Source organism: Rhinatrema bivittatum, chromosome 9, assembly GCF_901001135.1.
Source record: "Rhinatrema bivittatum chromosome 9, aRhiBiv1.1, whole genome shotgun sequence".
NCBI classification, from domain to species: domain Eukaryota; kingdom Metazoa; phylum Chordata; class Amphibia; order Gymnophiona; family Rhinatrematidae; genus Rhinatrema; species Rhinatrema bivittatum.
In genome coordinates, this window is record NC_042623.1 from 474512 (window position 1) to 490503 (window position 15992).

Sequence of the window (15992 nt, forward strand, 5' to 3'; positions counted from 1 at the left end):
TACCTTTCCATTTTTTTCTATTTCTCTCATTTTGTCAAAGTTTCCCATTTGAAAGTTTAGCACTAGTGTTGTGGATTTACATACTGTCCCCCTTCAAATTTGATCATATTATGATCACTATTATCAAGCAACTCCACCACCATTACCTCTCTCACCAAATCCTGCGCTCCACTGAGAATTAGATGTAAAATTGCTCCCTCTCTCGTCGGCTCCTGAACCAATTGCTCCATAAAACTGTCTTTTAGTCCATCCAGGAACTTTGTCTCTCTAGGATGCCCTGATGTTTTACTTACCCAGTCAATATTGGGGTAATTGAAATCTCAAAATTATAATCAGAGAGAGTCAATACAGTAACCCATTTGGTAAACTGTAAACAATGAGGGAAACAAATTGAATTTTAAATATAGCCTAAGTGACGGTGTCAGCAAGCCTGACGTTGTGATTTCTCAACAAGAACCCAACCGGTCTTTTAATCATTCACCATCACCATCAAAAATCTTTTTATTAGTAAATCAAAAATGTTTTTTTGTCTTAATTTTTATCATTTTCATTAAAAGTCTCAATGGACCTTAAATTCCAATACAAATCCATGATGAAGGCAGCAATCTCTTTGTTGTAAATAATAAACACAGCCCTACACGGCCGGTGTTTCGTGGTAATGCTTCCTCAGGGGCATCTGAGAAGTATTGATGCAAGAGTATTTGCCATTTCAAGATGGACAGTAGAGACGCCGAATCCATCTTGAAATGGCAAATACTCTTGCATCACGCGTATGGCCGGCGCCATTTTCCGTACAGAAAAACGATTCGCGGCAGGAGATCGCTCCCGGACCGCCGCTGGACCCCCAGGGACTTTTGGCCAGCTTGGGGGGGCCTCCTGACCCCCACAAGACTTGCCAAAAGTCCAGCGGGGGTCCGGAACGACCTCCTGCGGTCGAATCATGTTGTCTACGGCCGGCGCCATTTTGCGCCGCCATTTTCCAAATTGGCGCCGGCTGTAGACAACACGATTCGACTGCAGGAGGTCGTTCCGGACCCCCGCTGGACCCCAGGTAATTTAAGGCATTTTGGGGGGGGGGGGTTCGGGAGGGTGGGGGATTTATTTTAAAGGGTCGGGGTGGGTTTTAGGGTTGTTTTAGTGTGCCGGTTTTCCCGCCCTCCCCCTTCCCCTCCCCATTCCCCCGATTTACGATTTTTTGACGATAAATCGGGGGAATTGTTATTGTATCGTGGCTCTAACGATTTTTGACGATTTAAAATATATCGGACGATATTTTAAATCGTCAAAAAACGATTCACATCCCTATGCAACCCAGGCAGGCTCCCATTCACATACAAATACTCATCCCAGGCAGGCTCCCATTCACAGACACACATACATATATGCAACCCAGGCAGGCTCCCATTCACATAAAAATACTCATCCCAGGCAGGCTCCCATTCACAGACACACATACATATATGCAACCCAGGCAGGCTCCCATTCACATACAAATACTCATCCCAGGCAGGCTCCCATTCACAGACACACATACATATAAGCAACCCAGGCAGGCTCCCATTCACTCACTCACACATGCAGACCAGACAGTCAGGGTCCTTGGGTCATTCCTCCTCCATTGCTGTTGCCAGCCTGTTCTGACTTTGTGGAGAAAAGCCATTCTGAAGCTCCTCTTCATGTGGTGGCCCCAAGGAAATTCAACAAGTGCGGTGCTAGCATTTTCTTTATTCTCATCTCGCAAGAATGCAAGAAGTTCTAGCACCACAAGTTTTGAATACTGTGGGGCCAGCACTGAAGGAGGAGCTGTCAGATGGGCTTTGTCTGCTGTGGCCTCCTAGTTCTGCCGCTGGTAGGATCGGGTCCACCGGCTGCACCACGGACCTCCTCTTCTTCTGCCACGGGTAGAATTGGGTCCACTGACAGCATCACGGACCTCATTCATCCACCGCTGGTGGAATTGGGTCCTTCCTGTGCCGGTGGGATCGGGTCCACCAGCAGCAGCAGCACGGGCCTCTCCCTGCTCTTGATGCCGCCCCACCAGGTGTGCCGCCCTGTTCAATTGCACAGTTTGAACACCCAGTAGTGCCAGACCTGGCCCTGCTAGCCTTCTTCCTAACCGTCCTAGCCAGGAAAGCACCAGGTTTGTCTCCATACTCATAGGATTTTCTTTGGTATATTTCTGAGTCTTCCCAATGGTAACTATTTGAAAGGATTTGAAACCTCTCCTGCACTTCCCTAGTTTCTGTGGGAGCAGTCCTTTTTGTGCTTGAGCTCCAAGTCCCGAATCTGTGATACGAGCTCATTGACTTTTTGTCTGCACAGGTTCTGCCGGTGACTAACATATGAGATTATTCTGCCATGAAGGAATACCTTAAAGGACTCCCAACATAGTATCAGTCGATTATCAGCTTCTGGATTAAAAGTATTAAACTCCTTCACCCATGCCTTCAGTGAACTGGAAAACTGCTTATCTCGCAAAGAAGTATTAAGTCTCCATGTAGCTCTCCTGTGCTAAGTGTTAGTGACGTCTGTGACTGAAATGGAATAAACAGGATTTCACTATTAGAGATCTTTGGAATGAAACCGGAAGTGAACAGAAAGTAATCTAGAGGGATAGATATTCAAAAGCCATTTGGATGGATAACTTAGCCACAATATTTGGCAACTTATCCTGCTGAATCTTAGCCAGATAATGCTTTATCAGCAGGAGTATTCCTGGGGCGGACAGAAGGTGTTCCAGCTAGGGTTGGGTTAGGGTTAGGGTTAGGGTTAGGGTTAGGGTTAGCCAGATAACGCTTTATCAGCTAGAATTTAGCTGGATATGCCAGGAGTATTCCTGGGGCGGACAGAAGGTGTTCCAGGTAGGGTTGCAGATTTTCAGGACAGGTTGATCCAGACCTGGTTTTACTCCCCTGCATGCAGGTACTTATAGTCTTGATTTTTTAGGGAATGCATTAGGAAAGTCAGAATAAGTCCCAGCATGCAATGGGTAAAACCAGGACTGGATCATCCTCCCCTTTAAATCTGGAGCCAATTGGCAACCATAGTTCCAGGGAAGAAAGCAAACCTGAAAATATGTTAAAGGTGTTACATTTGGAGACTTGCGGGATGTCCCTGCAAGCCACTGCACTTACCCCCAATGCCACCAGCAGCTGGGCCTCACCCCCACAGTGGGATGCCACTGAGCTTCACACTCATGGCAGGATGTCACCAAGACCACCGTCTCCAGCTCACACCCATAGGCATGCGCATGCCCGACGTCATCTCTTTTAAAGGGCCTGTAGTGGGAAAAGGATGTGGCATCCTTTGATGACATCAGTGGCCTTAGCCCTCTAGAAGGGCTCACCAGACTCCTCCTCCTCACCTCAGCAATGGGTCTCCTGACTTCCTGGTGCAGTGCGAGTTGCTTCTCCTCCCTTCATGGTTCCTGTGTCCTGCTTCCTGCTTTGCCATGACTGTCCAGCCCATCTTAAGAACATAAGAAATTGCCATGCTGAGTCAGACCAAGGGTCCATCAAGCCCAGCATCCTGTTTCCAACAGAGGGTAAACCAGGCCACAAGAACCTGGCAATTACCCAAATACTAAGAAGATCCCATGCTACTGATGCAATTAATAGCAGTGGCTATTCCCTAAGTAAACTTGATTAATAGCCATTAATGGACTTCTCCTCCAAGAACTTATCCAAACCTTTTTTGAACCCAGCTACACTAACTACACTAACCACATCCTCTGGCAACAAATTCCAGAGCTTTATTGTGCATTGAGTGAAAAAGAATTTTCTCCGATTAGTCTTAAATGTGCTACTTGCTAACTTCATGGAATGCCCCCTAGTCCTTCTATTATTCAAAAGTGTAAATAACCGATTCACATCCACTCGTTCAAGACCTCTCATGATCTTAAAGACCTCTAAGTTGAACAGCCCTAACCTCCTCAGCCTTTCCTCATAGGGGAGCTGTTCCATCCCCTTTATCATTTTGGTTGCCCTTCTCTGTACCTTCTCCATCGCAATTATATCTTTTTTGAGATGCGGCGACCAGAATTGTACACAGTATTCAAGGTGCGGTCTCACCATGGAGCGATATAGAGGCATTATGACATTTTCCATTTTATTAACCATTCCCTTCCTAATAATTCCTAACATTCTGTTTACTTTTTTGACTGTTGCAGCACACTGAGCCAACAATTTTAAAGTATTGTCCACTATGATGCCTTGATCTTTTTCCTGGGTGGTAGCTCCTAATATGGAACCTAACATCGTGTAACTACTACAGCAAGGGTTATTTTTCCCTATATGCAACACTTTGTACTTGTCCACATTAAATTTTATCTGGCATTTGAATGCCCAATCTTCCAGTCTTGCAAGGTCCTCCTGTAATGTATCACAATCCGCTTGTGATTTAACTACTCTGAATAATTTTGTATTATCCGCAAATTTGATAACCTCACTCGTCGTATTCTTTTCCAGATCAATTATAAGAACATAAGAACTTGCCATGTTGGGTCAGACCAAGGGTCCATCAAGCCCAGCATCCTGTTTCCAACAGAGGCCAAAACCAGGCGACAAGAACCTGGCAATTACCCAAATCAGCAAAACCAGGGGTCACGATTTGAAGCTCCAGGTGGGAAGACTCAAAACCAATGTCAGGAAGTATTTCTTCATGGAGAGGGTGGTGGATGCCTGGAATGCCCTTCCGGAGAAAATGGTGAAGACCAGAAGTGTGAAAGACTTCAAAGGGGCGTGGGATAAACACTGTGGATCCATAAAGTCTAGAGGATGTGAATGAATGTGGAAAAAAAGATTTGCATTCACAAAAAAGCGGGGAGTAGCTTGCTTTTTACGGCAGTTACTACCCCAAACCAAATAAGCCTGATACTTCACTTTCAATGCATATCCAGCATAGCTCTGTGCTTCAATGGCAGGGGAGAAAGACTGATACTTCTCACATATCCAGCATAGCTCTCTGCTTCAACGGCAGGGGAGAAAGTCTGATACTTCACGCATATCCAGGATAGCTCCCTGCTTCAACGGCAGGGGAGAAAGACTGATACTTCAATTTCAATGCATATCCAGCATAACTCTCTGCTTCAACAGCAGGGGGAATGAAGAAAAGGGGATCTATATACAGACAACCAACAAGGACTGAATTACATAGTCTGGGTAAACAAATAAGCATGGGTGTAGCTTGCTTATTGCGGCGGTTACTACCCCTAACTAATTAAGCTAGATATTTCACATAGATGCAGCTCCAACACTGCTCTCTACATTAATGGTGGGGGTGGAAGGGAAATAGAACCAAAAGGTTACTAAGAGCCAAGAGTAACAGATAAGTATGATAAAAAAAAAAAGTGTGAAACTTGCTGGGCAGACTGGATGGGCCGTTTGGTCTTCTTCTGCCGTCATTTCAATGTTTCTATGTTAAGAACCCATGCTACTGATGCAATTAATAGCAGTGGCTATTCCCTAAGTAAAATTGATTAATAGCCATTAATGGACTTCTCCTCCAAGAACTTATCCAAACCTTTTTTGAACCCAGCTACACTAACTGCACTAACCACATCCTCTGGCAACAAATTCTAGAGCTCTACTGTGCATTGAGTGAAAAAGAATTTTCTCCGATTAGTCTTAAATGTGCTACTTGCTAACTTCATGGAAGGCCCCCTAGTCCTTCTATTATTCGAAAGTATAAATAACCGAGTCACATCTACTCGTTCAAGACCTCTCATGATCTTAAAGACCTCTATCATATCCCCCCTCAGCTGTCTCTTCTCCATATATTGAAAAGCACTGGTCCAACTACAGATCCCTGAGGCACTCCACTGTTTACCCTTTTCAACTGAGAAAATTGACCATTTAATCCTACTCTCTGTTTCCTGCCTTTTAACCAGTTTGTAATCCATGAAAGGACATCGCCTCCTATCCACTCATGAGGGACTTTGTCAAATGCCTTCTGAAAATCCAAATACACTACATCTTGCCTCAGTTCTCCAGCCTGCCCTGACGTATCATATTCAGCTCCACTTGCCTCCCTGTCCAGCCTGCTATGTCATTCCTTCCTCATCCGTGTCTTTCCTGCAGACTGACTTTTGGATTTGACCTTTGCCTGGACACATCTCCACCTATTCTATTCTCATACAGATTATCACCTAAGTCTTGTTGGCCTCCAGAACCCAAGCACTCAACCTGTAAGGAAAGCGGCTGATATAAGTGAAGCTATATTCCAGTCTCTCTCTACAGTAGTTTTGCCAGCTGATGGTGAGGGACTTTGGAGTTTGCCCTATAGGCTGTGTTAAACTTATCAGAGCAGCAAGGGTCCACACACATTACAAAAGGACATTTGGAGGATACTAAATAGAAATGAAAATTCTTTAGTGAAAACTGTTAATGAATTGTTCTTCTTTTATGAGGGAACAGCTACTAAATTGTTAGCTTTTGATTCCAGAATGGAGCTTTAGAGTCTCAATTGTCCTCAGCTAAGGGGATTATAACATCATGTCAAACATTATTCACATCCTTGCAAAGTGCATTATCAGTTATGGTTAAGGATAATTGGAATATACATTACTAATCTAAATTATTGGAAATTGATTTAGACTTAAGAACTTAAGAATTTTGAATTTTGGTAGATTTAGACTACTTTCTGGAGCTGAATTTTTTTAAATGTTATGTCACAGAGGTACTTCAGTTTTTGTCTGATAGGGTTGGGGTAGGTTTGGGGGGGGGGGCGCAGTTTTACATATACAGTATGAGGTATGAACAGCAAAGTTGACATCACTGAAGATTTTCTATCATTTGGGGCGATGAAAGCTAAAAGAGGAGTTGATTTGTGCAATGTACTCTCTACCTAGCTTGATGTACTCTCTACCTAGCTTCAATCATGCTAGGTAGAGAGTACATTGTACAAATCAACTCCTCTTTTAGCTTTCATCGCTCCAAATGATAGAAAATCTTCAGTGATGTCAACTTTGCTGTTCATACCTCATACTGTATATGTAAAACTGAGCCCCCCCAAACCTACCCCATCCCCCAAAGTCCACCCTCTTATAGTGGTATAAATAGTAAAGTTACATAGCTCTCTCTCTCTCTCTCTCATGATAAAATCCTTTTCAGTTGCAAACACAGGCACAACGCACAGAAAAAAGGTGTAGTTACATTAAGGCCCTAATGCAAAATGATGAGGGAGCTTTGGATGTGTTTGCCCCTGAATTCTCTCACTTTCTTCAGGATGCTATCACCTCTAAGGCTAATCTGGTGGTATCTTTTTCCTCTGAGATTGATATTTTAAATTCAAAAAATTGTTATTTTGTGGTCAAAAAGTGCAGATCTTCCCAGGTGTCTCTAAGGAGACACAAGCAAAACGGAACTCTTTTTTTGCAATTAAAACAGCACGTGATCTCCCTTTGAGCAACATTTTTCCCAAACTTCCCCTACAAATGTATTGTTTGGTAAAATTTCAGGGAAATACATTTATCTTTTTGGATCATATACATTTGCAAACATCTATTGCTGCTAAGTCCTATTGATCTATTACATGGGGAGGATTATTTGTTCTGTTTTTACATTATTTGTGTATTTTTGTTAGCTCCTCAATGTACTATGGACTTATTAAGTTTTACCTGATTGTTTTTTCATTCTGAAAATTTATGTTTTGTATTAAGTATTTGATGTAAAATTGAATAAAGTATAAATTATATATAAAAAAAAGTGAGAAAACCTTTGGTAAATAACTCATAAAGTTAGATGAAGGCTGTGAAGAGTATCCTCTAAATGATCTCTTTAGTGTTAAACATGGAAACAGAAGAGAAGACTAGAAGGATGAATAGGAGAAATTTAAACACTAAAACAAGGAGACACTCTATGATGCTGTTTTTAGATAAAACATCTTAAAATTGCAGTGTAAAATGTGATTGCTGCTAATTAAATTGATTCACACGCACCATTGTAAAGCTGCAAATGACTTTTGCTCATGGGCTGCTAATCAAACCTTCTACTGGTGGATTATTGTAACTTTGCACTATTAGGTTTACCTGCTGTCTCTATAAAACCATTGCAGTTATTGATTAATGCCTTGGCGTGATTGATTATTGGTACAAAGAAAGACTTTTCAGCTTGGAGAAGAGACGACTGAGGGGGGATATGATAGAGGTGTTTAAAATCATGAGAGGTCTAGAACGGGTAGATGTGAATCGGTTATTTACTCTTTCGGATAATAGAAAGACTAGGGGGCACTCCATGAAGTTAGCATGGGGCACATTTAAAACTAATTGGAGAAAGTTCTTTTTTACTCAACGCACAATTAAACTCTGGAATTTGTTGCCAGAGGATGTGGTTAGTGCAGTTAGTATATCTGTGTTTAAAAAAGGATTGGATAAGTTCTTGGAGGAGAAGTCCATTACCTGCTATTAATTAAGTTGACTTAGAAAATAGCCACTGCCATTAGCAACGGTAACATGGAATAGACTTAGTTTTTGGGTACTTGCCAGGTTCTTATGGCCTGGATTGGCCACTGTTGGAAACAGGATGCTGAGCTTGATGGACCCTTGGTCTGACCCAGTATGGCATGTTCTTATTTCCCCGGTTTTGTTTGAACTGCACTGGCTTCCAATCTCTGAGCGCATAAAGTATAAGGTTGTGCTGATTACTTATAAGTTAATTTCATCAACTACTTCCCTATGGGCTAATGCCCTCCTATGCCTTTACTGTCCTAGTAGACTGTCCTAGTAGACAGCTGAGATCCTCTCAGTGTGCAACTTTAGATGTTCTATCACTTCAACAAGCTTGTCTTAGCACCACCAGAGACTCTGCCTTTTTTGTGGCTGCACTGATTCTCTGGAACTCACTTCCTATCGAACTAAGACAGGCAGATGGCTTAAAGTCAATTAAAAGATTTTTTAAAACATGGCTTTTTAGACAGGTGTTTTATTAGCATCCTTTCATGATTCATGGCTCGGTTATTCACCAAAATGTTTTACCATTGATTTTATGTTTGTTGTCTTTGCAAATGGTATTTTATTGTTTTAATCTGTTTTATGTACATGTGGTTTTACTGTTGTTATATTAAGTGATTTATACTTTATTTAGTTGTCTTGTTTCATTATTGTTGTTTTTGTATTTGATTTTATGTTTTATTATGCATATTTTAGACCTTTTATGGACCTTTTGTACATCACCTAGGATGTAGGCAATTTATAAATTATAAATAAAGATAAAGATAAAAAGATCAAATGTAAACCACTTTGAATGAATCATTCATTCAAAAAAGCAGGTAACAAATCTAAAGAAATAAAGAAATTCAAAGCACTTTTTCACTCACCACACAAACAAATTGTGGAAAATGTTGCTAGAGGATGCTGAAAATCACCTTGATCTCCAGAATGGCAGTGAATGCATTCTCAATAAATACATAAATAACTAGAATAGTAGAATTTGGACAAGTTCCTGGAGGAAAAGTCCATTAAACCTTATTAGTTGGGTACACAAAAGAAAACTAACAGGAGATAGATCTACTTTATAGGACCTGTTGATTAATAATTTATTTATTTATTTATTTATTTATTTATTTAAAGTTTTTAATATACCGACAATCGTTAAGAAAACATCACATCGGTTTCCATAGAACAACAAACTGGCCAACAGGGCTTCACAGTGTAACTGATAAAAGAACTAGAACTAGGGGGGAGGTTTTACATAGAAACTGGGGAGATATTAAGGGAGGGGATGTGGAGGGGGGTGGAGGGGTAAGGGAAACTAATTTTTAAACTGTACAAATATTTACATACAAAATATCATGCTTAAATACAAGAAAAAGTATAATAGTACGGTATACTGGGAGGAGAGAATTGAGGGGGGAAATTCAGTAGGTGTGGCGAAAGAATAGGCATGGGAGAATAGCAGGGAAGGGAAGTGTGGCTCATGCATAGGCTCGTGTGAACAGCCAGGTCTTGAGATTCTGTCTGAATGTTTTAGGGCACTTCTCAAGGCGTAGGTGGGTGGGCAGAGCGTTCCATAAAGAGGGACCAGCTAGGGATATTGCACGTTGTTTAGTGGCTGTAAGATGGAAGAGTTTGGGAGAAGGAGTGTGAATGTTTGCGGTGTAGGGCGTTCTGGTGGGTCTGGAAGAGGCACAGAGGTGTAAGCTGTCAGGGAACCAATGCATGTCAGGATTGTGTATAGCTTTGTGGATAAGGGTAAGGGTTTTAAATTGGATTCTAGCAGTGATGGGGAGCCAGTGAAGTTGCTTCAGAATGGGTGTAATATGTTCTTTTCTACGGGTGCCTGTCAATACGCGTGCAGCTGCGTTTTGCAGCAACTGCAGGGGGGCAAGGCTGTTTTTCGGGAGACCTAGGAGTAGGGCATTAGAGTAGTCAATTTTAGATAATATAAGGGCTTGTAAGGCTGTTCTAAAGTCGTTGAAGTGCAGGATGGGTTTAAGTTTTTTGAGGGTGTGTAATTTATAGTAACAGTCTTTGAGGGTGGAGGAGATTAATTTCTGTAAGCTGAATTGAGGGTCAAGAATAACTCCTAGGTCTCTTACGGCTTGCGAGAGGACTGGGGGAGCAAGGGGGGAGTTGGCTGAGGAGGTGGGTAGAGGATTGATGTGTTGGGGTGAAATGATCATAAGTTCTGTTTTATTAGGATTTAGGGCTAGGTTGAGTTGTGTGAGTAGACAGTTGATGGATGAGAGGGCATTATCCCATCTTTTTAGTGCGTTGGCGATGGAGTCGGTGATGGGTATAAGAACTTGGACGTCATCTGCGTCCAATAATGAACTGGGATGGCCACTGTCAAGGACAGGGTGTTGAGCTCACTAGACATTTCTTATGTTCTTATATTCTTAAATGTTTTGTGAACTTGATTTGTGAAAAATAGGGTAAAAAACACTAGAGACTGCAGTTGAACATGGGTGCTGCTAGGAAGGGAACATAGCAGAAGAATTTGGCCAGCAGTATACATTCTATTCTTTTTTATCATCTGTGTTTTCTCTTATTTACTGGCGGCACTGCGTTATACTTAGGCCTGCTTTTAAAAAGTGTTTACATGCATAAAACTGGGTTTAACTCGAGTAAATGGCTTTTGAAAATTGCTACGATAGTATGGCACATTTACGCACGTAACTCCTTTGAAAATTCACCTGATAATCTCTTTCTTTTATGTATAGATCAATCTATGCAGAATTTGAGGGAGAGCAGAATCTGAAGGGAATTCCGGTTTATCGGTTTGTACTCCCTGCAAAAGCTTTTGCATCTCCTCAAGTGAATCCTGACAACCAATGCTTTTGCACAGAACCGGTTATATCAAGAAACTGCACTGAAGCTGGCATTCTAGACATCAGTGCCTGCAAAGAAGGTGAGAGGCATTTCAGCAAGCTTGAAAATAAAGAAAAAAAAGGCTGATATGAAAACTGGAAATGATAGGATTATTTGTAAAGGCTTAGTTGGCTCTTTGTATGTAATATAAGCACTTACAAGGTCAATATTCAAAGACTGATTGAGAGGGTAAGATAGTAATTGTAGCAATTAGGATCTGTAGAACAAAACATGGCAATGGAAGTCTCATTTTGCAAGGTTCATCAGTGCTGATAAGATAAAGAGATTTTCACTAGGGTTCTAAATGAATTACAGTAAATACAAATTGAAAGTCATCAGCCAGAGAAGTGACCTTTAGACTCAGGTCATTGCTGGTACTGTTCTGCCCCATTACGGTGCCAGTTTTGGTGTCACGTTGACTCTTTCCCCTTCTGATGATGTCTACCCACACATTTCATTACCACTGATTAGAAAACCCCAATTATGGAGCCCAAAATAGGCTGCATTGCTTCCCCTATTGACTTTAATGGAAAATGGATGAATGAATAAAATGGATGAATGAAAACATTTTTTTGTCTAAACTAAACCAAAAGAATATTAGTGACCTACAAAATGAATAAACAGACTTAAATGGCAGTTTTGCCTCTGTACATCCCTACTGATTTTTCTTCAAAGCTGCAGAGATACTGCCTTAAGGACTATAAAGACTAGAGTGCTTATTTACTCCTATCCTTCCCATCTCTGCTAGTTTCTTTATTTTAGAACGAGCCTTACCATTACCAACTGATGTTTTATTTCAGGAAAGACTGATCAAGCTCTGCTTTTGAGCCTCTGTATGAATGAACTTGTTCTGTTGCTTGTAGTGAAATCAAATCACAACTCTCTGCATGAGAAGTTGCTAAAACAAGAAATCGTTTGATCCGTGCTGAATAAAATGGAGCCACTTGATAACCCTGTTTAAAATAATATATATTTTAGTCATCTTTATCTAATTTTCCCAGCTTACATAAACAATCCTTGGAAAACACAGTCCTTTGAGTCAGATGCTTGATGAAATCACACAAAGCTTTTTCTGCTCTATTGGGTCATTCTTTTATAATATTAAAAGGTGAGTTTCACGAATGACAATCAGGGCTAGAAAGTGAGATCTATAAATAGCAGCCTGAAGAGCGACATAAAATTCCCAGGTATATAATTGTGTCCCAAACACGTGAAAAATCTTCATGGACTCAGGTAATGGAAGATTCTGACCTTCCTTCGCTCTTTCTTAATGAGACTGAAAAATAAAGTCACTTAAAGGTGTAAAGTGACGTATGATTTCTTCTTGTATGAAATGAATCATTAGACACATTGAAGTTGATATTCAAAAACATTTGCTCAGCCCATTTTAAGGTTAGTTGTACAAACCCTGAGTTTTGAATTTCCATCCCTCTTAGCAGTTGAATTTTAACTGGGTTTGTCATTACTCGGGTAAGACTTAACGGACTCAAAGGAAGTAGCATTGGGGCATTCCAGGCACCAATATCAAATGCTATCCAGATAAGCATGGTTGAGGTCAAGGGTTGTCCTAAAGTGAGCGAAGCAAAATTACAAAGACAGTATCTGAATTCAGGCACAGGGGATCTCTGCCCGCGTGGTAGGGAAGGTAGAGCTGAGCAGTTGGGCCATATGGTCCTTTTCTGCTGTTTTGTAACTATGTTACGTGACTAACTTTAACCAGGTATATTCAGCAGCAGATACTGAATATCCCACTCACTGCGCCACCGAATATCCTACTCACTGCGCCACTGAATATCCCTCACTGCACCACTGAATATCCCACTCACTGCGCCACTGAATATCCCTCACTGCGCCACTGAATATCCCACTCACTGCACCACTGAATATGAAACTCACTCTTATTACTGTAGAAACAGGAAAATATATGTAACAGCTAATCTAGCTGCTTTCTTTCAGGGAAGCCAATCTATATATCACTCCCTCACTTTCTTCATGCAAGTGAAAATAAGAAAAACCATGTGCATGGCCTGAAGCCCAATGAAGAGGAACACCAGACCTATTTAGATGTAGAACCTGTAAGCTAACTCACCCTTTGTATAAGTATCATATTTGTGACTATTTCATTGTATCATGACCATGGCATTACTTTCTTCCTTGATTTTTAAATGACTCATTGTTAGCCATTTGACTTGTCATTATTATGGTAAAATTTTCTGCTTCTGCTCTTCTGAAAAGCATCACCCTAAATCCTTTTTGGTTGGTTCTCATCAGGAAGCTATCTAGCTCATTTTGTAGTATTTTTCTTGTTTTCTGCTCATATAAATTTATATCAAGTAGTACCGTGAGCTGAAGAAGGGGATGCAATACAATCCTGTTTTATTTGAGTCATTGTGACAAATGTATGGAAACATTCAGGATGTAGGGAAATCACTGAAGCTGTACAGAAGATTTACTAGATTAAATAACAGCGGCTGCAATAGGAAATACCTAGAGACACCAATGACGTTTTGAAGGTGATACTGGATGATGCAGTGGCCGATGGGCAAAGCTGTCTAAAGCAGCATGGATGACGAGAAGGCAGTGCTATACTGAGTGGAACAGTATGAGAGCTGATTTGCTGCTCAGTTCTGTTTGAAGAAATCCAAATTAAAAGTGCTCTGCAATATATTACTAGGAAGGGAGATGGTTAGAACAAGGCCAGAGCTAAGCTTTTCAGCACCTGGGGCAGATGTTCAGAATTATGCCCCCCCGGTACAACGTACATCACCTTTCCTCCCTGAATCAATCTCTCATTCCCCCAAACCTTGCCCTTTCTCTCTCACACCCCTCTTTGCTTTCCCTATAGCAAATATTTTTCTCACTGTCTCCCTCGTAGCCCTCCACCCAGAAGCAGCTCCCTCTATCTCTCCCTCACCACTTACCCCTTCCCAGCAGCTGTCACCCTCATTTCCTCCACTCCCTGCCTATCAACAGCCCCCTCTTCCTCTCTCTCCTAAACATAGCCCCCTAATCTCTCCCCTGTGCCACCCTCTCACTCTTCCCACTCCTTACTCAACAACAGAGTCCTCTATCCCCCACCCCTGCCATAGCAACATTTCCCTTCCTACCTCTCTCACAATCCAACTCTCTCTCAAGTCACCCCAGCCAACAAGAGCCTCTCTCTCTCTCTGCCCAGAAACAACTTCCCTGTCTCTTCTCTACCCAATATCCTCCCTGTGCACTCTCTTTCTCTTTTCACCTAAGCCCCCAGCCCATGGATAATATCGAGTAGGGATGTGAATCGTTTTTTGACGATTTAAAATATCATCCGATATATTTTAAATCGTCAAAAATCATTAGAGGCGATATTTAATAGGAATTCCCCCGATTTATCGTAAAAAATCGTAAATCGGGGGAAGGGGGAGGGGAAGGGGGAGGGCGGGAAAACCGGCACACTAAAACATCCCTAAAACCCACCCGACCCTTTAAAATAAATCCCCCACCCTCCCGAACCCCCCCAAAATGTCTTAAATTACCTGGGGTCCAGTGGGGGGGGGGGGTCCCGTTGTGATCTTCCACTCTCGGGCGTCGGGCGCGTTGATAGAAAATGGCGCCGGCGCCAGCTTTGCCCTGTCATATGACAGGGCAAAGGTAGCGCCGGCGCCATTTTGGTTCCTGTTCCCCGACGTCACGAGCGTAGGAGATCGCTCCCGGACCCCTGCTGGACCCCCAGGGACTTTTGGCCAGCTTGGGGGGCCTCCTGACCCCCACAAGACTTGCCAAAAGTCCAGCGGGGGTCCGGGAACGACCTCCTGCACTCGAATCGTGTTGCCGTACGGCCGGCGCCATTTTGCTGTACGGCAATATGGCCGGCGCCATTTTAAGCAAAATGGCGCCGGCCATATTGCCGTACAGCAAAATGGCGCTGGCCGTACGGCAACACGATTCGAGTGCAGGAGGTCGTTCCCGGACCCCCGCTGGACATTTTGGTTCCTGTTCCCCGACGTCACGAACGTAGGAGATCGCTCCCGGACCCCCACTGGACCCCCAGGGACTTTTGGCCAGCTTGGGGGGGCCTCCTGACCCCCACAAGACTTGCCAAAAGTCCAGCGGGGGTCCGGGATCGTGTTGCCGTACGGCAACACGATCCGAGTGCAGGAGGTCGTTCCCGGACCCCTGCTGGACTTTTGGCAAGTCTTGTGGGGGTCAGGAGCCCCCCCCAAGATGGCCAAAAGTCCCTGGGGGTCCAGCGGGGGTCCAGGAGCGATCTTCTATGCTCGTGACGTCGGGGAACAGGAACCAAAATGGCGCCGGCGCCATTTTCTATCAACGCGCCCAACGCCCAAGAGTGGAAGATCACAACGGGACACCCCCCACTGGACCCCAGGTAATTTAAGACATTTTGGGGGGGGTTCGGGAGGGTGGGAGATTTATTTTAAAGGGTCGGGGTGGGTTTTCGGGATGTTTTAGTGTGCCGATTTTCCCGCCCTCCCCCGATTTACGATTTACACGATATTTAAAAACACAAAACCGCGACGATCCGATTCCCTACCACCGCAGCCGAAATCGATCGTTAAGATGATCGATCACACGATACACATCTCTAATATCGAGTACTTTGTAGCCTGTGCAGCAGCAAAGCAGGAAAATGAGCACAGGCTTATTAGCAGTTGGGAGCTCACAGGCCCCATCTCGTCCATGCAAGGGC

General features: G+C 42.9%; 1 protein-coding gene across 1 annotated transcript in view; it reads left to right on the forward strand.

The window, feature by feature from the left end:
- Positions 1-15992, forward strand: part of CD36 (CD36 molecule) — a 142817-nt gene that overhangs the window by 115370 nt on the left and 11455 nt on the right. The window contains exons 8-9 of the mRNA XM_029616476.1: positions 11158-11345; positions 13262-13380. Of these exons, the coding sequence (XP_029472336.1) occupies positions 11158-11345; positions 13262-13380 (307 nt within the window). The remainder of the gene's footprint in view (positions 1-11157; positions 11346-13261; positions 13381-15992) is intronic.